Source organism: Apus apus, chromosome 8, assembly GCF_020740795.1.
Source record: "Apus apus isolate bApuApu2 chromosome 8, bApuApu2.pri.cur, whole genome shotgun sequence".
In the NCBI taxonomy this organism is placed as follows: domain Eukaryota; kingdom Metazoa; phylum Chordata; class Aves; order Apodiformes; family Apodidae; genus Apus; species Apus apus.
In genome coordinates this window covers 15,528,734-15,556,360 of record NC_067289.1, presented here as the reverse complement: position 1 = coordinate 15,556,360, position 27,627 = coordinate 15,528,734, and the positions used below count along the sequence as shown (strand labels likewise).

Below are 27,627 nucleotides of genomic sequence, written 5' to 3'. Positions count from 1 at the left end.
TGTTGAAAACGCTCCATCACAGCAGGAATTTCACTTGTCTCTTTATCTTCTCTTTCTAATTGCAAAAGAAACCCTGGTTCTTTAGCTGGGGAAGGTGCCTTGTTTGCCTCCTGAAACTTTCTGGTATTGTTAGGGATTTTCTGCCTTGCTATCCCTTAGCAGGTTGAGACATTTTCCTCCCCTTACAGCAGACCTTGCTGTTACTGAGGGGCATTGATTCAAGTCAGACTCACTGAGGGCTGAGCTGGTAATTTTACTTTGGCTGTTGTTAATTAAAAGTAACAGAAGTGCTATAGCAAGTGTTCAGTGGGTGATGATTAGGGCCCCTGTGACATATTGGGTAAATTTCACTGGTACAGGTTAATACAGTGACAGAGCTTCATGAGTGCCTTTGAACCTCCATCTGAGGAATACCTTAGGAAAATAGGGAGACTGTTATAGGGTTGACCCAAGGAGGCTGGATTCTGGCTGTGGGAATATCTGGATACATCCCAAACACTTGATTTCAATAACTCTCCTCCTTATTACCTCCAAGCTAAGAAAGACCTAGGCCCACATTGTAGTCCATATTATCATGCTGCCTGATGACGACTGCAGATACCCAAGCCATGATATGTCCTCTGATGGGGCAGTACAGCCCCATGAGGACTAAAACTCATTGCTGCCTCTCCAGTAACTTAGAGATGTATCCTCAGAATTGCACAAGAAATGGTTTTCATCTGAAGGTGTTTGGGAATTCCTGTTTTCATCTCACTTAACGCTAAACTGGAAAATGTTAATCACAGGTTTTGAAGGAATCTAAAAGGTTTGAAAGGAAATCCCAAGAACAGGTTTTTCTTTTCTCCCCACTATTGAAAAGCTGCTTCTCAAAAGTATGTCAGGATCAGATGTTTTGTGTGAAAATTTCCATTTGGGAGAGGAAGTTGAGGGTATTTCTGGAGCTTTAAACAAAATGGTTAATTTTCAGCTCTAGCTACAGCTCTTCTCAGATTGCTCCCCAGGGTCAGTATCACCTTTGTTCTGTGTATACAGGACAGGTTTCACTCCAGTACAGGTTGGATTGGGTCACACCTTAAAAAAGACTATTGAAATTTTCTAAAACCTCATTTTTTAATTTATTTTTTTTTTTCTACTAGGATAGGAAAATTGCAGCTTCTAGGAGGTGTCTGTTAGAACAGACAGGTCTATTTGTCTTTTATGTATACTGTTGATGCAAATGAACTGGAAATAAGGATACCCACAGGACAGATTTTCAATAACTTCTGCATCTGCTATCAGGAGAAGAGAGGAATTCATGTAGCAAACCCACTTTGTGAATCAGCAGTTGCTAAAATATGCTCCTGACTGCTCAATGGAGTTGGCCCTGCTTGACATTTGTGTAAGGCTCCAGACTCCGTGCAAATCATGAGGAGCTGGAAGTAAATGATCTCTGACCTCTGTCAGCAGGAAGCGTGGAGGAATGTGTGCAGTTTATTCCACCTGTCTTGGGAAATGTGCCATCCTGAAGGGCTGATTCAGAAGCCAGTTATGCTCAGTATGCCTGGAGTAATTCAGTTGCAGGGGACAGGATCAGCCCACTGTAAAAGCCACTGGGGGAATCAGGTCAGAATTTGGCCATGCTGCTGCTTTGACCAGAGACTAAGATCTAGTGACTCTTACTTGGAGTAAAATAAAAAAGGATCGAGGGCAGATTAGTCATTTTCCCTATGTTACATAACAATATTTTAGCAAACATTCTTCTCCCTGAACGTTTAAATGCATTGCTTGAATAAACACTGAAGACAATGTGGTAATAATATGTTCCTTATGTGTTGGAGGCAGGGCTTTTATTCTGGTTTTACTTTTGCAAACTGTATTAACTTAGTTTTTGCAGATGTTTACACACAGAGAATTGGGGGAAGGGGTGTTCTTGTTTTTTACTGCTAATTCTTTAAGGAAGCACATTTTTTGTCTGATTTGGAGACAACTGGATTTCTTTTAAATGGATCTGGTGCCTGTGGTGGGAGTCATCACAGAAAACTTAATCTAGCTACAAGCCATGTGTTTGGTCTCACGTGCAGGACTCTTTGGAGTGATGGTGGAGACTTGCTGGTACCTCTCAAGGAACAATATTTCAACCAGCCCTACCTATAACTTTCTTGCTATCACCCCAGTGTCAGTGTCACCTTTGCTTGGTATATTTAAGGCAAGCCTTATCTGAGTACCTAGAAAGTAGGTTTTCCTCTGCCTATAGCTCCCAAGTGGCCCGGTTGTTTAGTCATGCTCTAATTTGCCCTCGTTCAGGGCTGCCTCCACCAGAAAAAGCAGTTCTAACCAATTTCTTTGATGACAAAGCCAGGAAAAGGAAGTGGAGGTGCAATATGCTCGGACTGTTTTAGGAGATGCATGTGGTTAGGAAAGAGGGTCTGGAGATGAGTGACTTGGGCCCTGAAACCTCCTCAGCTGGAGGGTACAACCACCCCAAAAGTGCCCTCTCCTTCAGCTGTAGGGGAGATCTGAGCTGGGAGGCTGCTCAGGGAAAGGCCTTGTTGCAGCTCCAGCTGAGGCCAGCATGCAGAATATGTTCTTTGGGATGAATATATACCCTGCGGTGCACAGGACCAGAGAAGGACAGGGAAGGGATGGAAGTTTTCATTGGGAAGATGTGGGTCAGGACTGTGCCTGTCCTCCCACCACAGACTCCCAACCTGCTCCAGCTCCCCACTTGGAAAAGCACAGGACTAATATGCCCACTGCAAAAAGGGGGTGGAAGAGGGTCTTACTCCATGGGAGATGTGCAATAGGCACCATGATGAACATGGTAATTCTGGGGGGGTGCAGCTGTATTGTGGGCTACAATGCTACCTGTGGGGAAAAGGTGGGTTGAGGAGCAGTGGCGTGATTTCTTTGGCTGGCTTGCCAGCAGGGACTCTTACTGTCAGACATGGATTTTACTGGGCTTGAAACTTGGATCGAAAAAATATCTCTATTAGCTCCAGACAGAGATGCACCCTGGAATCTTGGAAACTGTTTTACTGCTGGCTCTGGTAGGAAATTTTGGCTTTCTAAGTTGCAACATGACTGATATGTTCTGTTTGTTTTTTGAAAATATATATTTTTTTTCATACTCCCATGACTCAAACCATTTGAATTTTCCCTTTGAACCATGTGTTTGTAAGCTCTGGCTAGCTTAGCATTGCATTTGATATTCTGGCATTGGGTAGTGGAGGATGGAGAAGTGTTTTTCCACTGCTACCACAGCGGTCTGCAGCTCAGTGTTGCAAAGCAACAACTTTTAGTACAATCCACCACACTCAGTTAGGCTCTGACACTTCCCAGGAGGAGGGATTTTGATCCAGGCACAGGGATTTTGATCCACCAAAGCCAGCATTACTGAATAGAAGCACTATAAAGAGAGGCACAAGCCTTGCATCTTACTGGGGCATTGCTTTCTGGCCTGAATTGTACCACCTCCTTCCCTGCCTGAGTTTTGCTGCTCTTCTGTACTTAAGTAGGGTCTGTCCTTTAATGACATAACCAGGGTAGGGGAGGGTCTTCTTCCATCCTCAGGGCCTTTGCATAGTCCCACTCTTCAGAGCACTGATCTGAGATGTAGGATAGTTAGGGCTGATTTTGAAGTGAAGTCTGATTTGGAAGGCAGCCCAAGCCTTCCTCCCCAGCACTGCAGGGTGCAGATGGTTGGTGTCGGCACCTCTTGCTTTCTCCTGGGCAAGCATTTCTGTTTTGCACGGGTAAATATTTGCTTGGAGGTCAAACTGTTTGCTGGAGAGAGAGGACACCAGCCCTTCAGGCATGCTCTAAGAACACACTTCAGATCCAGCACTGCTAAGAATATGTGCAAGAGCGTGTCCCCTTTCTGACTTGCCACCAGCCCCGAGTCTCCAGCAAGCATTGGACAATCAGTACATAAATGATTGTGTTAACGCCTGGTGATGAAAAATAGAGGCACCTCAGGGACTCTGTTGAAAGCCTGTGTGTTTCTGTTCCTGCCATCTGCACCAGCTCCCCAAGGGCTCTGAGAGTCTGCATGTGTTTTTGTTCTTTACATGCTGCTGAGGCAACTGGGCAGGCCTAGAGAGGCTCTCTGAGACAGCCTCCCCACATGAGGAGCATCACCACTGGGGTGCCACCACAGCACTGGAGCCTGGCCAACACAGCTCCTGATGCTGGGGAAAGGAATGGAGTCCACCTTGCTTTCAGGAAACTGGGTTGTCTGCAGGACTAAAAGGGATAAAAAACTTATTTTGGGTCGCTATTGGCAGCTAACCTGGCTGTGATGCATTCCTGTAAGCACACAACGTTTTCACATCCGTGCTGTTTGCTTTAACATGTCAACAGCTGATATTTTTGCAAGGTTTCCCTAGCTCTTCCCTCCCTCCCCTTTTCTTCCATAAAATTTTCTCTATAAAATAATACTGCTATATTCCAGTTTGACTCAGCAGGATCCCTTTCATGCTGGCTAATCCCTGTATATAGGCATCAGTTCAGGGAGGTGCACAAGAACACTGCAATATTTTCCCTAACATTTTGTTTAACCAGAATGACATTATTCAGACAAATTAATTCCTCCAAGATGTAAACTTATTCTGACTGAGTGCTGCAGCAGCCTCCCTGAGAGCAACAAAGCATGATCTGACATCTTAACAGCTCTCCACACGGTCAGGGGGAGCCTTACGTAAAAGATCTTCAGCTGTGCATATCTGCAAGGTGCGGTTGCTGTAGATACACTTTTTTCCATCAGGTTTTGGTGAAAAACATCTCTTCCCCCCCCCCCCCCCCCTTTTTTTTTTTAAGAAGTAAATGTGATCTAAAGCACAAGCAATTTTGGAAAATATCCTGGTTTATGAAAACAGAGGCTAGAGGCTATCCTACCCTCTGAAATCCTTACCAAATCTTTGAAAGATGGAGTCTACTTACGTCACTTTTCCATTATGCGTTGAGTTCATCTTGCGTGTCTGAACTAGCACGTACCTACACGGGGTTTACACAGCTCAGATGCACGTGCAGCTGATATGTTCAGCTGTATGTGCTAAATGGCAGCACTTGCAGGAAGGGGAGAAAAAACGTAACCAGCCCTTTGCAAGTTTGTCAAAAGAAGGAGCTCCTGGTGTGCTTCATGGGGAGGAGGTTCTAGCACAGGGAAGTGGTCCTATGATGCTGCTTTTAGCCCATATGGGGAGGTGAGCCACCTTATGCCTCCCCGTGACATCATCTATTGAGGGTGGCATGGCCAGGCTGCTAGAGCTGTGTTCAGCCCTGAAATTTCCTGTCTGGATTCACCCAAGTTGTCTTCCTGGTGTTTGAGTTGCCTCTTCTACTCCTTAAAATCAGGGCTCTGGGAGCCAAATGGGAAATGGCTTTTTCCTCCTACTGCCCAGAGCATCATAATGTCCGTTCAGGTGCCTGCCAGTCCTTCCCCTTGGTACTTCCCGTAGCTTCTAGATTCATAATCCAGCAGGTCTGTGTGCTGACCTCAAGAGTGGCAAAGCTGCTGAGAGTGCTTTAAAGCAGCAGGAAGGAAATGAGAAATCTGGTTAAAGTAGCTGAGGTAAAGGTATTTGAACACAGTCCTTGGTCCATATCTCACAGCCCTTGCTCCTACTCTGATTTCTTCTTCTGCCTTACATCTATTTTTTGCTCAGCTTGAGTTGTTCCCCTGTGCCTCAGTTTTACCTCTCTGAGAAATGGGTTGATGCTAATTGTTTGTTCGTTGAAACTTGCATGGAGTGACTTCAGTAGGCTTAGCTGACTGGATGGCCCTGCTCCTGAGATGCTGGAAGCTTCTGCTAGCTGAATTTCTCTTCTTAATGTTACCATCTCCTAGGCTAGCCAGAACATTTTGGGGAAAATACGTAGTGTTCTCTGCAGCAGTGTATTATTGACAGAGGTACTCCACTTTAAGTACCTTAATGTTATATCATCACCACTAATTCAACCTGAGTTAAGGTTACAGCAAATAAGTGTAACATCCAAAAGACACTGAATAATTAAAAAGCTTTGTAAAGTGACAGCTTACAGGAATGGAGTTACAGATGCATAAAACTACCTTATACTTGGATTAGTTTCAGAGATTCTTCTTGCTTTGTATCAGCTGTGTCAGAGGCTTCCCAGTTTCTTCCCCAGGGATCTTTCACATCTCTTTCTCATTATTCTGTTTGTGAAAGGTCTGGCATTGGGAATGCAGTTCCTTTTATACTGCAGTTTTGTCTTTGGGGTCATAGTGTCCAAACTCCCTCTGTGCTTCTGGCCCTAGAATCATCTCAGCCTGGTGATTTTGAGTCCTTTCCTTGTTGCAGAAGCAGGCTTGACCAGTAGCTTTGAAAATGTAGACACTCAGACATGCCTAAATGCAGCTATCACCTACACAACAGTAACCAGAGCCAGGTTGTTGCTTTCCAGGTGCATGTCAGAATGATTAACAGTATTTTATTAATTTTTTTTGCCTGTGGTAAGGTAAAATACTTTTTCCTCCTATCTTAAATCTTTCTGCAAAACCTATTGTACACTGGAGTTTCTAGTTCATGTAGACATGTGGAGTAACTACCACACATTATGCAAACCCTGAAATGCCATTAAATTGCACAGCTCATTAATGACTTCTGCTTAAGACACCCTGTGATGGTAACGAGGCAACCTGGGATAAACCATCTGTCCCCCAACCATGTCTTTGGGGCCAGTGTGACTCCCTACAAGAGAAACCATGTGAAAGAGCACAGCTGAAATAGATTTCTAGTGGTATGGCAGAGCTGTTAATGTCTGATAGTACTCGATGCTTATGTCATCTGTTACTAGCAACAAAGAAAAAAAAAATACTGATAAAATTAGTGGGTTAGTAAGATGTCAGAGCAGTCAACTGGAGGTGCATGGACTGATGAACATTCTGGATGCAACTGAGAAAAATTGGTTTAATACACTCAACTGTGAGGCCATCTATCTATCAAGGAACAAAATCATCATCATCTGGCACAGCAGCTCTAATCTAGAACTGGAGGCTCATCCTGCAAAGTGCCTTCCTTAGGAAGGAACAGAGCTTTCTGTACAGCCAGCTAAAGAAGAGTTTCCAGTGTTGTGGCAAAAAGGGCTGATACCAGCCCCTGCAAAAGGCCTGCTTGTAAAGACTGGGGAAGACTAAGTTGAAGAGTAGTTTCTATACCAATTTCAGTGTTCCTGAGAGTGGAATCCTCTATCTAGTCTGCTGTCCATTCCTTACAAGGACACTGAAAGACTAAAGAAGGTGGAGAAAAAAGCTGAAGGTGAGAGAAAAAAAATACTTTAAAATTAGTTCAGCTGGTTTACCTTTTCAGAAGAGATGTGATGTAATGTATAAGTGGAGTAGTGGCTAATAAAGAAACTTTTATAGTGGTGAAAGACAGAACAATAGGGGAAGCAGCAGCCAAACATACTCACAGTAGAAATGAGGAAAATAGTTTTGGGATTAGTGGGACAAAAAACTGATTAAGTGATAATAAATCTTCATGTCTTGATATCTTCAGACTCAGCCTGGACACTGACATGGAAGTCCTGATTTAGTCAAACCTGTGAAGCACTAAAAATCATAAGTGGATCAGTTACCAGGGATTCTGCACAGAAACAATGCTAGGATAGCCAAGGACCTCAGAAACTGGATTTGGGGTAGAAGGAGTGGTGCCTTGTTGTGTTCTCTTTTTGTCGTGTTCCAAAAGAGAACAGAGAGCCCAAGCACAGTGAGAAGATGGGAAGCATGCACATGATATGCTTGCATGGTCCCTGTGTCCCACACATGGCACTAACACATGCCTCCTGTTAGACCACTGCCATGTCAGATCCAGATGTCAGTAACTCCAGCTGATACCACTGCAGAATGATGATTTATGGCCACTGAAGATTTGTCTGCCTTTGTTCAAGGAACAAAAGAAAAGCACTTAGAGGTGGTGCTGGAGTGGTCAGCCATTTAGGTCAGAAGAAGAAGAACTGGCCTTCTTACTAGCTGTCTTGGTTTTTCTTCTCCTTCAGACACTATGGGCTGCTTTGTTTGGTTTTGTTTTTCCAGGATGCTGAACATATCCCAACTCAAGTTGCAGGCATAGAGTATCTTTAAGAAAAGGTGGCTTGAATTAATCACCCTAAAATATAGAACACCCCATCCCTGAGGACACTTTGCAGTGTGTGACTGTGAGTGATTGGTAGTTAAAAGGATGATTGTATCCAAAGTGAATTAATTCACACGTCAAGCCCTGAAAAGATCAGCTCTACACCTGGCTGTAGTCCTAGAGAGGCCAGGCAAACAGTGAAGTTGAAAATATATGGAAGCAGGAGAATTTAATTGGAAAGACAGGTCTTTGGTATCCAGGCAGTATTTTTACACTAGCAGATCTCAAAGCACTTTCTAGAGCCTGGTAAGAACAAGGATATGTGGGGTCAGATGAACCCTGGAGTGAGTGCCTGGTTTTCAGTCATGCATTCCAGATCTCGGCTCAACTATTTTTGTGTTGGGTTTCTTTCAGAAAAGTACAGAAAGACCCTGCAGCCAGAAATACTGTATAAAGCATGCAGGATAATTAGCAACCTCCTTGAAACATGTGCAACTTCAATAAAATTTAAACTCCATTTCCTTCCCACAGGTGGAGTCCAACAGTACTGTAGGCAATATGCACAATTAAGCTATTTTTATGTCTTTTCATCTAAAAATGTGAGTGTTAAAACACATGTAGGTAAAGCAAATGGAAAGCTTAAACCTGCCTATGTGCCATGCTCATTTGGACTTGCTGCATTAGCTTTGCAGAAAGCCTGGATAGCTGCTGAACAGGGTGTTCAAGCAAGGATTTTTGCAAAGAGAAATGTCCTCACCTACAAACCTGGCTTCTTAAAAAGCCTTATGACTTTGCAGCTCCAGAAGATATTGACTTTCACTGCCAACCACAAAGGGGAATAAATGACTCTGAGAGGGCTCAAGTAATTATACAAAGTGCCTGGATCAACTTTTCCGTGGGGATCCTGTAGCTACTGGTCTGATGACTTAATAATGTGCTTCTTAAATGGCTGCTTTCCGCTGCTGTTTCTCTCTGGGGCCAGATTTCCAGCAAGACTCCTTAGCTGCCCTTGCAGAACTGGCAGGAGGTTGCTCGCTGGACTCATGCTGCATGGGAAGGAGCCAACATTAACTTTTCCATAGGCAAGTTTACAGGTAGGGCAGAGCTGGGCTATGCTGCCCCAGCAGCTAACCTGGAAAAGAGGATGACTCAGAAAGTCCTACATCACCTCCTTGCTCCCCACCCTTCACTACCACTCCCTGTCCTTTTCTCTTGTCTCTTTGGAAGCTGGTGTGGCAATGCCTGTTGGGGAAGGAACACCTTGGGTGATGGGTAGTGTGGTGCCAGCAACAAAATGTGTTTCTTTCATGAGGAGACTACCAGAAGTTGTCCAGATTGCCTGCATTAGCTGGATCAATCGGGTACATGACCCGTATGTTATTGCCAGGCTCTCTTGTCCCTTGGCACCTGGATCAGGTCCATAGAGCCTGATGAAGAATGGTCCTTCCTTCTCAGCAGCTATGGAAAGATGTAGGCCATTACTTTGCATGAGCTGCTTGACAAAGGGTGAGGGTCAGATTATTTTGGGTGTTCAGATGTTATTGCTGGGGAAATGTCAGTTTCTGGTCTTCAGAAAGGAAAGTTGGAAGTAGCTTGTATAAGGATGGAGGTGAGCAATTCAGCAGTTATGTTAATGAGAAACAACCACTGGTGCAGGTGATCTCAGTCCTTTTAAAATACTGTGTGAAGCACCAGAGCATGATCTTTTCCACTGTTCTGGAAAGAAAATCTCCATAACAGAATGGAGCAGTTACAGAACAGAATTATACTGGAATATCTTCCCCCTGTGTTCCCTACCCACTGTGATTTCAGCCTGACAGTCCATAGTGAGAGGACACTAACTGGAGAATGGGCATGTTATATAGTACCTATTATACAATCAGTCTGTTTCATATAAGTGCATGTGTCTTATGTCACCAGCAAAATACTGAGGTTGGACAAGATGGTTTCTCCTTCCATTGCTGCTCCTCTTTGCTTGGTGGTTCTCAAGTGCTGTCAAAAGACCGTGGAGTTTGTGTTACTGCTATGTGTGCTCAAATGAATGTTTTGCTGTTTTACCTCAACCATTGTTTCTTTTTAAAAACATAACATTTGGCTGTGAAAACCCTTGGTGTTTCTTCCACAAACTCAGGATTAATCTGGTCAGTACTTATTCAGGACTGGTAGCTAGCTAACTAGCACAGCATTCTGTGGCAGTGCTTTTTAACTGTAAGTAACATCCAGGGCAGCCTCCTCAAGTGATGTGAAAGACCTGGTAAAGAAATGCCAACTGTCATCTTGATTTTTGGTCTGCTCTTCTCTGACATAAACTATCCCAGCAGCTCAGACCAGTGTCCTTCATATTCAAAATTAATCAAAAATTTCTTGTGGTGATGAAAGGGAAAGAAATTACTTCAGAGTGAAGGTTTTGTGTTCTGAACATCCTTGACTAACCCTGCTGACACCAGAGAATTACCACCTACTCAGACATGCCTATCTACTCTTGATGGCATCTCTGAACCCAAGACATTTTTATTGGCATTCTATTGCTTTTGTCATCCAGGATCTCTCTATCCAAGTCTCCATGTTGTCTGTCCAAAATAAGAAAACCTTTTTTCCACAAAAAGCCTTTTTTTTTTTTTTCTTTTTTCCTAATTTGAGAGCAAGAAAACAGTGCCAAGAGGTTAAATCAACTGGGTTGGCAATTGCATTGCAAGGAATTTTCTGCCCAACAGTCCCACCACAATATCTTGAACAGGACAGTAGCCCAAAGCTTCCAATTTACTTTTCACGTGTTGTTCCAGTGCAGGTATCAGTTTGTAAGGTCAGAAGGTACAATGTATCATCCTTTTTGTCCCTGCTGTACGTCGAGCTGAGGTCTAGCAGAAGACCTCTTGGAGGTAGGAGTTGCAGAGGGTCTGATATAAATAATCTTCTCTACCTCTGTGTTTCTGTGTCTGAAATCAGCTCTTAGTGGAGGAAGGAAGGGTTCTCAGGGTGAAGCATCAGTCTCCAGCTAGAAAGCAGATGGATTTTCCCTTTTATCATATCTCACTTTCTTGACAAGTTCTATCTGTGCCACGCCTTGTCTAGATTCTTCTTACATGGTCTCCATTTTCCCTTTTTGTATCCCTTTCTTCTTTGTCGCTCTTATCTCAGCTGGTGGCTCAAACTTTCTTCTCCAGACCAGGAACTGAAGCAAGCATCCAGGTCATCTGAATAAAAAGAACAGGGATGTCATTGTATCTAAAAATAATCTCAGTACCTGCTAGGTGATATATTTGGCCCTGAACTTACTCAGCAGCCTGCATTTATTTCCAATTAGAGTCTGACTCCAGATAGAAAAAAGCTGTTGCTCCAGGGGATGACTCAGTTCAATACTCTGAAGAAATCCTAGCCCTCCAAAAAATAAAATTCCTGGTCTTGGCATAGAGGGGAAAGAGTATAGAAACACAGGTCTTACCTGACATTGCCTCACTAAATTCTTCTTTCTGTTGTTCTTCACAGTAGCCAGTGCTGGTGGTCTGTGGTCCCTGCCCAGTGTTCTTCCAAAGTCTGTAAAATATACATTTCACGTAGGAGGATTCTTCAGGAAATAAGAACCCACCTTTTCCCCTCCTTTTGGAAGGACCTCAGAGCACCCACAAAGTTTTAAGCCCTGGTATTCCAGGCACAGATAAGTCGTCCATTGCCCTAGAGGCTTTATCACGTTCTCCTCACATCAGAGACTTAAATGCATTTGGCAACTCCTTAAAAAACACATCAGGGATTTGAGAGAGTCATATTCTCACTGTCAGTTTAGGTAGCAACGGCATCCAAGTGCTGTGAGTGTGGTGGTTTTTTTCCCCAAGCTTTATACTGGATTACATTATCTATTAAAAGCAGCTATTTTTATGCTGAACTGTTGCCATGACCTGTATTTCGCAACTTGCACATATACACTGAAAAATTATCTTGCACTCAAAAGGTGTTTCAGTGAAAGCTCCATGAAATTATGTGCAAAATCTCATTACTTTCTTGGGGTTTTGGGTTTGGTTTGGTTTTTGGGGAAGTTTGTTTTTGCTGTGTTTTTTTTTTTATATATAATTATTTTGGGGAGTTGTTTATTTCTTGGTAGTATTAGGTGCCAACTTTGGTGTTCATAATAGTGACAACTTTTTTCAGAGCATCACAGGCCTCCCAAGACCTTATTAAACCCACTCCACAGATAAATGTGTAGCACAGAGGTGGAAAATAATGAAATGAAACACTTGGAAAGAGTGACTGGCTAACCCAAGGACAGAAGCCAGACATCCTTAGTTTCCAGTGCTCTGCCCATGCCACTAGAAAACATGACTTTCTCTTGTGACTTGTATGAGAGATTCAGGAGAAGTTTGCATTCTCTTTGCTTCACCAATGGTGAGGGGGAGCTGTTAAACTGATAATCAGTTGTAATATTTAACCTTTCATAGCTATTGGAAGCAACTTAGAGGTGCCCTACCTATGACTTCAAATAACTATAGAAAATGGGTTGTGTGCTTTTTCTTGTGGCTCAGAGAAATGAAGGCTGTTTTTATTCTTGAGGAGTGAAAGGAAAGGATCATGCCTCTTTTTTGTGCAAACTTTAGAAATACCCAGACTCTCAAGTATTACCTCTGTCTTTTTCCTTGGTTTCTCTAGGAAATCTTTCTTGGAGAGCACAGGAGACATAAAATGCCAGCTTTAAACAGGTTGTTGTTATAAGGCCCATGGCATTCAATCCATAACCCAAAAAAGCTCAGCTTTTGCTTGTTTATTGACAGAGCTTCCGACTCAAATTTAATTTCCACGATAATCAACAAGATTCCATTTTCTTGATGCTTTTTATGCCACCAACTCTTGCACTGCTCAGACAGTCCTTCAGGAAAAGCATGGCAGGCAAGAATTCATTTCTAATGAAAAAAAAAACCTAACAAAGAAAACAAAACAAAAAAAAAAAACACCAACAAAGAGAAGGGTGAGAGGAACTATAAATAACCACCAAAATGTCACAGAGTCATTTTTTCCTCCACAAGTCAGCTTTAGCAGTTAAGGTCAAGATAACATTTCCATGTCAGTGGTCAGTTACATCAAAATTCTAAAACAGGAAGATTGAATGGAATTTTGGATTATTATTTTTTTGCTTGCTTTCTGCCCAGATTTGACCAGTTTACAGTCACTTCAGTCTGCCAGCTATGAGTTCCAGTGTTATTTTGGTTAAGCTCTTTGCCAGAGTGGCAAGCTGGGATTGGAGCATCAGGTTTATTAAAGGCTATGAAATTAAATTCTCTACCAAAAGAGAAGAAAAAAAGCCCACTTCTTGCTGATAGTTACTTCTTTGTATTTCCTTTTATGCTGTCCAGTTTGACTTGAATTTTAGCCTGGCAATTTGCTACACAGTGTTGATTTGTTTTCACAAAGTTCTAATCAGTTTGAACTGCAAGCAGTTTGAAGTGCCTCGCTCACAGCTTCCTTGGCGTTGTTAATTATGCTTGAATTCCCTGTGTCTAAACAAGGAGTGTCTGAACAATTGTGTCTGAACAAGGAGAGAGTGTATCTCTTCACTGTTTGCCGCATCTCCCAGCTGCATGTAATTCTGCTGCCTGTGCAGAAAGTATTCACAACAGGACAGAATCCTTCGGTCCTTATTTAGGAAAAACTCCCAGGGTGGCAAGCAAGGTCAGGCACATAATGAGCTGAGGGAAGAGATGGTGAGAACATGTAAGGAAAGCAGAACAACATCTGTAGTGCAAAGACTGGAAGCACTTGGACATAGGGAACAGCTTTACTTTATCCTCCAGAGCAATTTGTATCCCAAAATCCTGAGTTATGATCATGATTTGTAGGTGCTCTCACCTGATGTGAGGGTTAATAATAGGTAAAAGTGCAGGCTATGAAGACCTGCCATGTGTTCTCCCTGTCCCTTAGGAGCAAAGCTAATAGAGTATCATAGTTTTTAAAACTACCAAGATTCACTCCTATGGGAAAAAAGATTCCTAACGTATCATCCCATCTTTCTGCAGTCAGCAAAGCCAGCAGAAGGTTTCTCTCCAGGTAGTGACCCCAGTGGTATGAAGCAATCCTAATATTCTGAGGCACGGCTGCCTTTGTGCAACAGGATCCAGGGATTTTGGCTGTAGCTCTGTGCCAGTTTGCCTGAGCTGCAGAATCCTTGAACAAACTGTTTACCTCTGGCATTCTGGGAGGGATTTTTAGGGATTTCCTTCGAATTAGAACTCTCTGAAAATCAGCATCTTGCGCCAGGCGTTGTATTATGCAATGGTTTGAAACAAGGGCCAAAGGTCTGGTTGTGAGCTCAGGATCTCCTTGGATTAAAGAAATCAGAGCTGGAAACTGTCTTATCAGATCATCCTTTCCTGCCAAGGCAGGCTTGTCTCCTCTGCTCTGCTGGTGCTGCTGTACTTTATGGATGCTCATCTGTTGAGCACTCCAAAAGCCTTATGACTGGATGTTTTCTGGACCAGGAACTGAAGCAAGCATCCAGGTTGGGGGGTTGGACTAGATGATCTTTCAAGGTCCCTTCCAACCCCTAGGGTTCTGTGATTCAGATGCAGTCCTGGTGTAGTGGGACTGACTTTCTGTGGTTACAGTGGGTTTCATACCTGATGTGTTGCATGATCTGTGGTCCTATCAGCAAGCATGAGCTGCGCCTACCAAGATGCACAATGCACTGTTCCAGTTTTGTGGGGAATGTGCAGCTCCCTTTTTCTGGTGGCATTAGACAAGATGTGAGAAGGTCTGGAAATGTGGCTTCACTAGAATGAAAATTACTGAAGGAACACAAGCTGATTACCCACTTATGTAATAATGTCCTTTTACATAGTAGTTGCTAAGGATAGTTTCAATTGCTTGGCTTACTGTAGTATTGCATGCAACTATCATTATTGTTGAAATATCTTTGTTGAAAACATTTCATAAGCAGAGACTTCTTTATTCTCCACACTTTTTCTAAAGTCAACTCCAAGTTAGAGGCATTTTCCCAGTACTAAAATGCTTCAGCAAATTGCTGTAGTCACACTGAAGTACTCTGAGTAACAGCTTTGATGCTGTTCCCCAGTACTGTGCCTCCCAAAGTCAAACCTTCTTGACTTTTGAGGTGTGTGTAATTGTTACGGATTTCTATAAAATGAGTTTTTGCTGTTAAAAATACTTTGTTTACATCAAGTAACCATGTGGGCACACAAACTACTTCACAAGTACTCATCAAACCTAACAGCATCCAGTTTCCTACTGGAATATGCAACTTTTATAGCCATTTTATTTACAAGCAAGCTGAGGCATGGAGCATGGGAGTGCTTTGCCTCTGATAGCTGCTTGTTTGAAAAGCCAGAAGTAAAATCCAGGCATTTTATCTTCCAGCCCACCAGTTTAGAGAAGGAATCCTGCATATGTTACATTCTAAGCACTGCTGCTTTAAAATGACAAAGATCTCTGTGTTGTCAGAGCAAGGAATGTACAGAAGATGAGTAGCTTTGTGTGCCAGAAAGTAGTTAAGTGATTTCCATCATCAGGCTTCTTGTGGATTTTTAGTTGGAAGGAGTCAGTGTGATTGTGGTTGGACATTGAGCCTAATGCAGAGCAGATCGTTTAACCCTGACATTCCTTCATCGTTCTCAACTTGGTGGCACTGAAGACAGACATGGGTCTTACCTAAACTGGCACTGAGCAACAGAAAACTCATCCTGCCCTTGCCTGTTCCAAACATTAATTATATTCACCATTAAAAACAAATACCTTTCTCCAGGTAGCATGGCCAGCTGGTGAGGCTGCTGGATCCAGCAGCCTCCTCTAGGCTTCCTCTCCAACCTTTGGTATGATCAATGTCAAAGCCACCCCTTAGCCTTTGCTTGGTAAGACAGCTGTCTTAAGAAGGAGCAAATGGAGCTCCTTCCTCCTTTCTCTATAGAGCACATTTTGACATCTGCGTATAATTTGTGAAGCATTTCTCAAGCCCTGTTCTGTTTTCATCAGGACTTTTATGTTATTGCACATTTGTGCACTCAACTGCATGTCCTTGTAATCTTTGCTACTAACACAACTCAGGAAATGTATCTAGTCTTTCTTTAACAGTAACAGGGCAAGGGGAAGAGACTGCTTCACCCTGTATGCTGAGAGCACTCCCTGCCAAATTCACCTCCAGCTGGTCTGAGTCCAGAAATAAAAAGCTGAATTCAGTTTTCCTGACAAGAAAAGCAGACTCCAGCAGGGGGGAAGCATGCCAGCCGTGGTATTGCTACTGTGCTGGGAAAGCCACTAAAAATTGAGCCGAATGGAAGAACTACTTGAAAGCCACTGAATACAGCAACCTCAAGGTCCTGAGTCTGCACTGTGCAACTGGTAGCTGTATGCCCAACTCAGCCCCCCAGCATGCTGGCCATGTTGCAGGGTTACTGATGTAATTTATTCCAGTATCTTCCCTCCCTTCACCCAGCAAAACAAACTATACCAGCTGAAGAGCACCCTCACTCCTTACCACTGTGTCTGAATTAGGGAGTTTTGCCAGGGTATTTTGGGCTGTCAGAGGTCACATCTCTTGCTCCAGCACACTGACTCAGCTATGGCAACGTGGCCCGAACATCAGAGAATCGTCCAAGATGCTTCCCCAGGGCTCCTCCATGCTGAACCTACCCCTCTGAGGGCAGCAGGAGGGAAGGAATGTGTCACCAGCTGCTAATAATAATGTGTCCAGCTGGTCAAACTATGTGAAAAAGATTAACTCACGCATGTCCAAATTCTCTCCTCAAGTATGGAGGAAAGAATTTCATGATGGCCATTAGTGAATTAAATGTTGTTCTTGCCAAGATTTACCCATCTGCGGAGATAGCAATTAGGGATGGCTAGGGATTTTGTGGGGGGAAATTGGGTCTTAGATATTCCTTTTCTAGAAAGGATGCCAAAAAACAGGTTTTCAAGTGTTGAAATTACATCTTGACACTTAACCCCTCCACTAATGTCTTTTGTATTTAATTTGTAATCCAACTACACATTTGTAGACCAAAAACCTAAATGAAACCATTTGAAATTATTTTGAAGTGCAATGCTTCAATTGACCTGATCTAATTTGAGGTTTATAAATTCACCAGACTTCTTGAGATTAAAATATTCTGTCTTCACTTAAGTATGGAAACATTTTCAGCCTCAAAAACTATCCCACAATGGGGAAAATGTCTCCTGCTCTGCTCTCCTCACCGTCTGAGGAAATGAAGGACGGAGTCACAAGATTTAAAGCAATTCACTTACCACACTTTACTAAGTTACAGTTCAACTACAGTAGTTGACCATGTGCCTGTTTTTAGCACAACAGTCACTTTTGATTCCTGCAGCCAATATCATCGCCTCTGTGCAGTCACTTCAAAAACTGTGTTTCTTCTGCGGTGTTCGCAGAAAGTGAGTTTGTGTCCCTGTGCATGGGTTGCCAATAGAATTCATTTTAGCAACTTCCCTCCCCTGTCACAATAAAATAATCTCTACCATGCTTATGTCCCTGGGTGTTGAGCTCTCCTAGATCTGCTGTTCAGAGTGCAGGAGAGATTATTTCTGTTCATTAGAGCTCCGGATGAATTGCCGATACATAAGAAGCAGTGACTGATCTCTGTGTGGCTTTTCTTCTGTATTCATGTATTCATTGCTGGGTCATTGTGGGAGAGTCCTGGTGCTGCACTATATTGTGAGTTACTGCTCTTGTCCAAAATTTGGTTATGAGGGGTTATAATGCACTAGGGAAGCAGGGTAAGCTGCAACCCATGGGCTGTTACTGCAGCTCTCTCCCCAGAGCTGTTTGCCACTTCTCAATCTGGGATCTGAAGCTTTCAGGAGAGGATTCAAATGCTTCCCACTTCCAATCTTCAATGGCCCTTGCACCCTAGGAGCCTTTCCCAGCAGCTTGGATTTTGTGTCCCATGTTTAAGCCTAACATATGCAAAGCAAGTCCCTTTGGTTTTCTGTGGTTTCTGAAGGGCCAGGTGTTGCTATAGGGAGGCCCTCAAACAACTGTCAGATTTTTGTTTGCAAGCAGCTTGTTCCCACTTTGCTGTTGATTGTGCTGTACAAGTTGAAGTCTCAGTTTTTACTTGCAAGCTGATGCTTTATGTGCTGGTCGTTTCACTTCTGTGTGATTTAGTGTAGCTTTGCTTAGATTATTTTTCTTACTGGTATATTAGGATGCATTATTCTCTCCAGGTGAGATGCTTTTTCTTTGCTGTGGATAAACAGTTCTGCTCTCAAGAGATGTGGACCCAGACTCAGCCTTTAATATTGAGCCAACCTTCCATTTAGAAATGGATGATTCTTCCCCATCCATTTTAAACACAATTGTCTCTAAAAACGGAGATGCTTTCTACCTCTTGGCCAAAAACATAAGAAAAAAATGGTAAACTTGTCCCTCAGCTCATGCTGGATTTGTGGTCCATATTCTTATGACATTAATTTTACCACAACCCCTGAGATCTGATGTTTCCTACCTGGTTTTATCTTTCTTCTCTGTGCCTTGTTTTGCCCCTGTGTAGGTCATCAGATGCACACAGCTCTACCTGTTGATTCCAGAGAAAGCTGGCACTGGTAGCTTGGGAGAAGTGAAAAACAGGGTTGTTTTTTTTCTTCATCTTGTTTGGCTTTCTGAAGGTCTGAAAGCTCCAGGAGGTGCTAGGAGAGTTAGTTAAACTGTGAAAGAGAGAAAAACCAAGAAGCCAAACTTAAAATCCTACAGGGATGCTATTCCTGTAATGGGCAGAAATACCTTTGTGCAGCTTATTAGCTGCTGGGGCAGCACTTAGGCATGTGGGGATAACCTGATTAGAGAATCAAAGAAAACCCTGTTAGCTCCACAGGCCAAATCCTGCCTTACAGCAACCTGATGTCAAATGGGTGTGAATCAAGGAAGTTTTTCCTTTGGCATCTTCTGGTAACACCTTGAAGTGAAGGGTCTGTCTGAGCCAGGGTTCTAGCAACGAAAGAGGCTTAAGCAAATATACTCCCAGACAGGGAGTGAGCTGGAGTCTGAAAATAATGACTTTGTTTTTCCTCACTGGTACAGACTTGGAAGGATGAAAAGAATGAATTTTTCAGGTCTGATTTTCAGGTTGTATAGAAGGTTTAATCAGGAGCTGATTAATTTAAAACCCTTGTCTTGCTTAGCTATGAGAAAGTCAGTGTGTGTGACAGAGCTGAGACTGGGGAACAGCTGACGTGATTTCTGAAGGCAAAATCCAGAAGCGTGATTACCTGCTGTCCTGGTCACTGCAAAACTCCCACCAAAGTGTTAGCATGAGGTGTCAGACAAGATGATTGTAATGATCTCTTGTGGGCTTAAACTCTATCTGTCTGGAGCAAGTGAGTAGGAGTTGTATCAGGTCTGTAGTGAGAGCATTTCTAGGTCGTGCTGTTAGGTGTTAAATCCCTTTGCAGGGTGGATTGCAGGTGCAGGTTTCTGCTCTATTCCCAGTACCAGGCAGGCCATGCTCAGTGTTGCTCTCTGGAAAGCTGTTACACAGGATCTGGTAGCAGACTAGGGAGACAGCTTAGGAGATCAGCCCACAATGTCTAGGTAAGCTATGAAACTCCCAGCCATGTTGAGATGGATCCTCAGTATTTATTAGAATTCCAAAACTGGTCAGGAAAACTCATAGGAGAAACATCCGCTTGAGGCAAAGTATGGAAAAGCCTAGCTCTGCCTGAGGAAGTCCCTAAGCCAGAAATTGCTGGAGGCTGGCAGTATGTCCTAAGGAATTGTTGTGTTTTGCCCCATTCTCATACCTTGGCCTCTGTTATTGGCAACTGTTGGGAAATGAAGCAAGCAGTGACTTGGTGAGGCAAATGCTCCGTATCTGCACATATTCAGAAGGTGTCATAGCAAACACCTAATGAGTGGCACCATCTCTTCCATCAGCATCTGCAGGTTTGCTGCATTCCTTCTTTGGCAGTGCAGAGAGCAGCATGGATGTGGACTGAGATGATGTGATCTGCTTATGCAAAGCAAAATGGTAAATTGGCCAGGTTATTTCTCCAAGGAGAAAATTATTGACCTTGCTTTTTCTGGCATACCAGCTACTGTTATAATAATGATGATGGTGACAGCAACCAGACAGAAAGGCCAGCAATAATTCTTTCCTGCCTGTTATTACAAGGCATAAAGAAAAATATAGTCTGAAACCAACACTAGTCTGGCTGTGTTCTCTTTACAAATATATTAGGCGGTTCTCATATGGGTTGAAATTCAGGACTTTTCATATCAATGTTTCCAAAAACTATACTTTGGATCTTCTGATATGAACCTGTGCATTTCTATGTTTGTATCTTACCAGCGAGTTGCAGCCCAGAGATAATGTCTGATAGCAATTTAGTGAGTGTAGAAGTAACCTCTATGAGCTCCTGGGTGATTCATCTCCTGACAATACATTTTGGCTGCACATGTAAGGGCTGGATCTTGCCCCTGAGAATATTGACTCAAAGAAGCAATAACAATGTGGTCAGTCAAAACACTACTTTCCTTGGGAATTTTGTTGCAAGAGGAAGCAGAATAACTTTAGCCTTCCTATGTTTGTCAACACGATCTGCCTTCCAGCAGCTTTTTATATTTCTGTCCTGTTAGAATTTTTCCTTTTCTTCTTTTTTCTTCCTCATTTCTGTCTATCTTAATCATGATCAATATCGTAATCATAGACTTTCTACCTCACCCAAGATGCAAACATTATTCGATAACATTATTTGATAACTCCAGATGCATCAAGCAAGAGTAGTGAATGAAGTTCACTTTCTCAAAGTCCAGTGCAATGACCCAAATCATTGCCACAGATTTATTGTTTTCATCTGTGTGGGTTGCATCCTCCATTCATGGCATGTGACTCTAAAGTGCTTGGTTTGAAAGGGTAAGTTGCACAGTTGATGTCAGAAGGGGTGTGCATCACAAACAGCCATCTGAACCAACATTGTTTTGGTGTTTCTATAACAGGCTGTGAGGGTGAGTGAGGGTTGAAATGACAATAATCATTCAATGGACCTCACTTGAAAGGTGGTTGGGTGTTTTGTTTTGTTGTGCTTGTTGGTTGTTTTGTTTTTTTTTTTCCCACTGCTTCAGGAGTGGGCCAGTGTGTAGAACCTGTGCAGGAAAGATCATGGCCTTAGACCTGGCATTTTACAATCTCAAACATCATGGTCCAGAGATAAATGAACAGTTTAAACCATCCTGAACTCCCATAATTGCAATGCTTTCATTGCAGACACTACTTTGTTCTCTCTTCCGTCTCAACAGTAGACTCTGGTGGGAGGGGAAGATCACCATCAAGATTTTCTTACAAGGCAGATAAGGATTATTTATGGAAGTTATATTAGCAGAGCCTTTAGGGGATCTTTGTGTACCCCCAGGAGTTTGAGCTTCAGCTTTGCATTGCACATTGTGGAGGTTGTCTCTAATCAACTCAGCTGCAAAAGGTCATTCAGACTGGAGAATCGAGAGGCAAAAATCCAGGAGTGCAAGCTGCAAAACTCCCTCTTGTGCTCTTTGCTACTGAAGCTGCAGTGTCTCAGATACACCCACCTGATGGGCCACCTCTGATTGTTTGTCAGAGCTGCTGAGAAGCCTCTGGTTTGTGTTCTCACACTGTACTAAAGACTTGACTCAGGCTCTGTGCGGTTATCCTACTCTCTGTTGACTGTATTGTGCATATCTAGAAGAAATGAAAAGAAAGTACCTAAAGCTTCTAAGCAGCAGCCTCCAACCCAACTGAATTTGGTACATTTCCTGCTGAGATGGTGCTCACATCTGTTGTGTATGTTTTCTTTGCAGAACACGCTGGAGCAATGCAGCGTCTGCGCAAAGCCCATCATGGAAAGGATCCTCCGAGCCACTGGGAAAGCCTATCATCCCCACTGCTTCACCTGTGTGATGTGCCACCGCAGCCTGGATGGGATCCCCTTCACCGTGGATGCTGGTGGGAACATCCACTGCATCGAAGATTTCCATAAGTATGGGCCAAGCTACTCTCAGTGGCTTTGCTTACTGTCTTTCTCTTTTGTCCCTGAAAATCCTTGTTTAGAATTGAGTGTCCAAAACGATCTGAACCTTCTGCCACTTTCCTTTCAGGGCTCTTAAATAGTAGCCAGAGCTTTGCTCCAAGCAGGCATACAAGATGAATTGGTATGGAGCTGGTGCTGCTTAATCTCTGTTTTGCTTAGATCTGAATTTATGGATAACCTTTGTGTTCCTGTTTGAAATGCTCTGCATTCCCCTCTGCCTTTCCCTGCACTCAGCATGTGCACGTTTCTCCTCACTGTCTGTACCTGTTCTTCCACATCGGCATCCCCCCCTTCTTCCACCAAGCAATTAAGAGAGGTCCTGTACTGTTGCACTCTGCAGGTGTTTGCTTACCAGCTAGAGGGATCTAGGAGGCCACAGGATGCTCCCAGCTCCTCTTGTTTCTAGTTGCTAATTAGCTTTTTAAAGCTGCTAAAAATATAGCCCTGGTAATAATTTATAGTGAAACTGCTATTTCAAGTAGGTTGAAAGGTACAGTTGCAAGTAGTTTCTGTCACTGCCATGCTACCACCCCCATCATCACAACCAATCTAGGGAAGACAGGTAGATATAATCAGAGCACAAATGTTTCCCCTGTATGGAAAAGACAGACACATTACACCCCTCAATTAAAAGAGGAAATCAATACTGACAAATGTGAGTTTACATCTCAGCCATTTATCTCTTAATTTCTATGGGGGTAGACTTAATTAGAGCCTCGTGACATCAGTGTGTGGGCCTGAAAGCTCAAAGAAGCAGGCTGCCTTGACAGAAAGTGAAGCAGCCACAATCAACTGGTGTGTTAAAATCCAACATAAGGATGTTGCCTGTAGCTCAGATAGACTGGGTTAATTGGCAGCTGCTGTGTTGCCTTGCTTTTCTGTGCCACCAGCTGTGTGCAAGGTAAAATCTGGTCCTGAACACAGGTCCAGCAGAAGGTTTGCACACCACTCAGCCTCCTGAAGGGTTTCCCTCACACTTCCCTCACACCTGCTTGTGATTTGAACACTGCTCCTTCCCCAGGCTCCACAGGCCAAGGGCTCACATGTCTTCAGTAGAAAGGTTGGAAGCAAGAGCTGATGTCCTATGTTGAAGTCTTTTGACAGCAGTTGAATCTGGACTTCAGGGCTCTGAGAGTGAGCAGTGCGGGGCCTGTCAATCCAAAATTGCTGAGGGGAAGATGATGGGATTAGCACAAGACCTAATGTGGTGCTCGGAATGTCTTTGGCCAATCACGTGTTTAGCAGCACTTCGGACAGCCTGGTTTTAATTCATAGAATCATTGAATAGCTTGGGTTGGAAGGGACCTTTAAAGGTCATGTAGTCCAACCCACCTGCAATCAAACAGGGATCACACATTCTCCTGGTCTGGAGGTCAAGTGCCCTGCATATTCTACATCCTCTTGATAAAAAACTGTACCTGGGGCTCACACTGTTGCCTAGCTACCCACTGAGCTTGGGCACCACTGCAGCATATCCACATCCCCTGAAATCCACAGGAATCATCGCTGGGTCCTGGGAATTAATATTTGGCTCCCACAGTGGCCTGGACAGTGAAATGTTGAAGTGTTTTTAAGCACCACATTGGGGCTAAATGGCACAAGGAGGCGCCTGCATGAAGCAGCATATAATTACCTGCCATTACAGCTCCAGTTGTATCATGATCCATTTAAGTTATTTTTCAGAGCACTCGCTATAGCCACTGTTTAATTCATTTTTGTATTAGATCACAGCTATACAGACATCTTTCATCTGCTGCCAGTGAAATTAATATTTTTCTTTATTCCTAGTACAGATAGATTTTTCTTTTTCTTTTTTTTTTTCTTTTTTTTTTCTTTTTTTTTTCTTTTCTTTTCTAAGCTAGTTACCTCTGAGGTGGTTCCTGTGACAGGCTGGGTGGCAGAGTCAATCTTTCCTCAGCATTTCAGAAGTGAAGGGCCTTTGATCTCCCCGTGTTCTGACGTTTGCCATACGTTGCATTGCCCTCTGTCACTCCGACCCCAGCTCTCATAACACGGCAGCAGATTCTGCAGCTACAAGTTTCTTTTTTTGTGAGCAGAATTTCCAGCCAGAGAATTGGTACCCCCAGGTTTTGAACAAAAACAGCAAATAATGATTCACCACAGGCTAAATGTTCTCAAGTATCCCCACCTGCCTGGGAGTGGAGGTGGCCACTTCTCAGGGGCAATTAGGGGAAGCAAAACTAGAGCTAATACAGAACATACATGAATTAGCCAGAAGGTCATACAGTGGGTGATATAAGGGGAAAAAGAAAGGCCTATGCTCCTCTTCATCCCTGAGCTGACCAAGCCAGCTGATTCAAGCTGGTCCCTTGTCACTGTACAGCTCTGACTCAGGCTGCCTGTAGAAGAGAGAGTCTCGGTGTCTCCACACCCAGACCCTGTTCCCTTTTAAGGCTGGGCAATCCACTAATGGATAACTGAGAGACAGGTTTAGCTAGAAAACACAGCTAGTCAGAATTGCCCAGATGCTTCTTGTTGGAGAGTGAGCACAGCCAGGAGTCTGCTCCTGTGTAATTGGGAATGATGGTTGAAAAGTTTAAAATGGATGGAATAAATCTCTACAACTCGGTGGAGTGTAAGGCAAAGCTTTTTACCATCTCTTTTAAGCCTATTTGTTCCAATCTCCAAATTTTAATATTTTGTTTTGTGTTTTTTTTTCAAGAGGTGCCCTTGAAGCAGATCCTGGTCATCTTTCTAGCCTCAGAATTTACCTGGACTTTGTTAGTTAGCCTGAAGGTTGTGGCAGTGCATAGGTGTCACAATGGTCTTTCAACAGGCACTTTAGTTGTTAATTAGGGCAAGCAGAATATGCTTTGCTGCCTGTCAGATATTCTTGAAGTCCTCTTCTAATAGTCTGGAAAATGTTCTTTAATATCCTGCAAGCCTGGAGTTGCACTGTAAGACTAAATTGCTTCTTCCTTTCTTCCTTCCAATGGGGTAGCTGTGCAAAGCTGTAAACCACGACACGGGTACGTGTGTGTTTGCACAGATGCACACATTTCTGGCTTGCCATTGCAGTTAATAAAAAAAATCACAGTTTGAGACTGACTGGGACCATCCCTTCCTTCTTCAGGAAATTTGCACCAAGATGTTCGGTGTGTAAGGAGCCCATCATGCCAGCCCCAGGACAGGAGGAGACCGTACGCATTGTCGCCTTGGATCGTGACTTCCATGTCCAGTGCTACCGGTGTGAGGTTAGTATTCTGATCACATGAAGGACAGAAAGCAAAGGTTGGCTTAATTTAATCACCATCTCATGTTATACACACAACAGGCATACCCTGTAGTAACACTGGCTCTACAATCAAATTACTTCATTGACTTCGGCATGCAAGGAATTTTTCCTCATTTGTATCAGCACAAATGAGAAGAAAATCAGATCCTTTGTTTATAACAGGTTCATTAGGAGAGCAAGAGAATGTGACTCAGGTAATTAGGGCTTACTATTTGAGAACATCATAAATTATATCTTGGACACAAACGTTGCTCATGTTTATATTCTGAAAATGAAAGCTAATGTTTTTTAGAATTTGAGCAAGATTGTACAGGAAACTCGACATATGGCTCTGGGTTGAAGAATTTTAATGGACACATAAACATGATCATTCTTGTTTTGTGCAATGCTTTTCGTGCTACTTTCCTGTTCAGTTTCATTATGCACTTCATATCATTTTGGTGGTAAGAGTCTGAATTCAGACAGAGAAGAAAAATCACCTTAAAAGCAGTTAACATGTGGGAACAGCTGTGTTAGGGAACTTTCAAGAATTCTTCAATGCAAGTGTGACTTGTTGGATAATACATCAGACAGATGGCAGGGTAAGAAAATGAGACCAAATGTATCTCTTATCACAGTTGTGGGTTTTAATAACTGAAACCGGAAAGAAGGGTGGACTAAGGCTTAAAGGTCTAGGCTGAGACTTGAGGTATCTGGTTCATTTCTCAGTCTGACCTTGGCTTCCATCAGTCCATTACTTAGGCCCATATTTTTAAACACTCTCAGCTAGTAATTTTTGTAAAGCCTGATTTGTCACACAGCATGTCCCCATGTGGGCTGCTGAGGTACCAAAGCTTCATACTTGTGAATGCCATAAGCAGATGCAATGGAGAGCACAGGGCACAGACACTCACTTGGCCTTGATCTCTGCATGCTTTAACTGTCTTAAAAGGAACAACAATGATATTTCTCTTTCCACCATTTGCATACCAGGTATATTTACAAGCACAGATTTATGATGAAGATGCAGGGCCTCTAAGCAGGCCATAATCCCCTCACTGCAGCTCCATCAACGGTCTTTGGCCAAGCAATTGACTGATCACATGGTGAGGGATAATTCCCAACTTTCCTAGCTTTAATTAGCCTTACATATTTAGAGGCTGAGGTCTCTGCATCAAGTTTTGGGCCTTGTAGCAGGGTTTCCATGTGCCTGTCTCAATTACATCCTCCTTTCAGCCACAACCTTTATGGGCTATTTGCAATACAAACACAGGTGACAATTCTGGTAAGGGGAGACAGGCAGAGAGTTTGCTTAGCTGTCACCCCTGGAATGGATGCTACAGCTTTGTGGCATTAACTCTTCCAAAGGAGATTATCTGTAGTCAGGTACTTCCTTCCCAGTGATGCTTCTTTTTCATCTTTTTTGCATTAATAAATATGTGCTTAAGTTTGATGTTTTCTCCAATGCTAAAGACCTTTCCTTCCTCAGAAATGTGAAGGGAATAATCTCCTTTTATATTCAATTGGATTAAATTGAGCAGAGAGCTTTGGAACCCATCTCTGCAGCCTTGTCTCTTATCAGGAAATGGCTTAATCATGAAAGACATCACGTACCTCAGCTTCATGCTTTGTGCTGACTCAGGCTGGATCCTGTTACAAGGTGGAGAGTGAGGACACAGTTTATTTGACTAATAGGTTGTTCAGTTAGTCCTGCTCTTCTTTCTTATTTACTTTGCTCTTTCTTTTTGCTTATTATTAGGACTGTGGTGGCCTCCTGTCTGAAGGGGACAATCAGGGTTGTTACCCTCTGGATGGGCACATCCTTTGCAAGACCTGCAACTCTGCTCGGATCCAGGCTCTGACTGCCAAGGCCAGCACTGATCTCTGAGTATCAACTGTGACTCTCCCCAGGATGCCTTTTTGGGGATATTGCACAAGCTTTGCATGATTCCTTTTCAGTCTAGTATCTGAATATCTTTTTCTTTTTTTTTTTTTTTTAAGGAAAAAAAAAAAAAAAAAAAAAGGTAAAACTGGAAGGCCTTGGAGCAAGAGGGCAGCTTGAGAGGCCATGTTCAGACTCTCCATGACAGGTACCTGATTTATACTTGACTTTCCAGGAGGGAAGTGAGTGTGTCAGACCACCTGCTGCCTCTGCAGCTGATGGAGATAATTTGGCACAGCACCTAAGTTGTCTGCCTGTGGAAGGAGGTCTGAACATGGTCCTAACTCTATATCTGTGTTTCATTCCTATAGCTTAAGTTGTACAGGTAGAAAGTGAAGGATGGCTGAGCTAGTTCTTTCTCCCAAGTTATTTTG

The 27,627-nt window shown here is 43.1% G+C and overlaps 1 protein-coding gene across 1 annotated transcript in view; it reads left to right on the top strand.

The window, feature by feature from the left end:
- Positions 1-27,250, top strand: part of LPP (LIM domain containing preferred translocation partner in lipoma) — a 323,116-nt gene extending 295,866 nt beyond the window's left edge. Inside the window, 3 exon segments of the mRNA XM_051626360.1 lie at positions 21,847-22,025; positions 25,171-25,291; positions 27,071-27,250. Of these exon segments, the coding sequence (XP_051482320.1) occupies positions 21,847-22,025; positions 25,171-25,291; positions 27,071-27,199 (429 nt within the window). The 3' untranslated portion in view covers positions 27,200-27,250.
- The last annotated feature ends 377 nt before the right edge of the window (positions 27,251-27,627 follow it).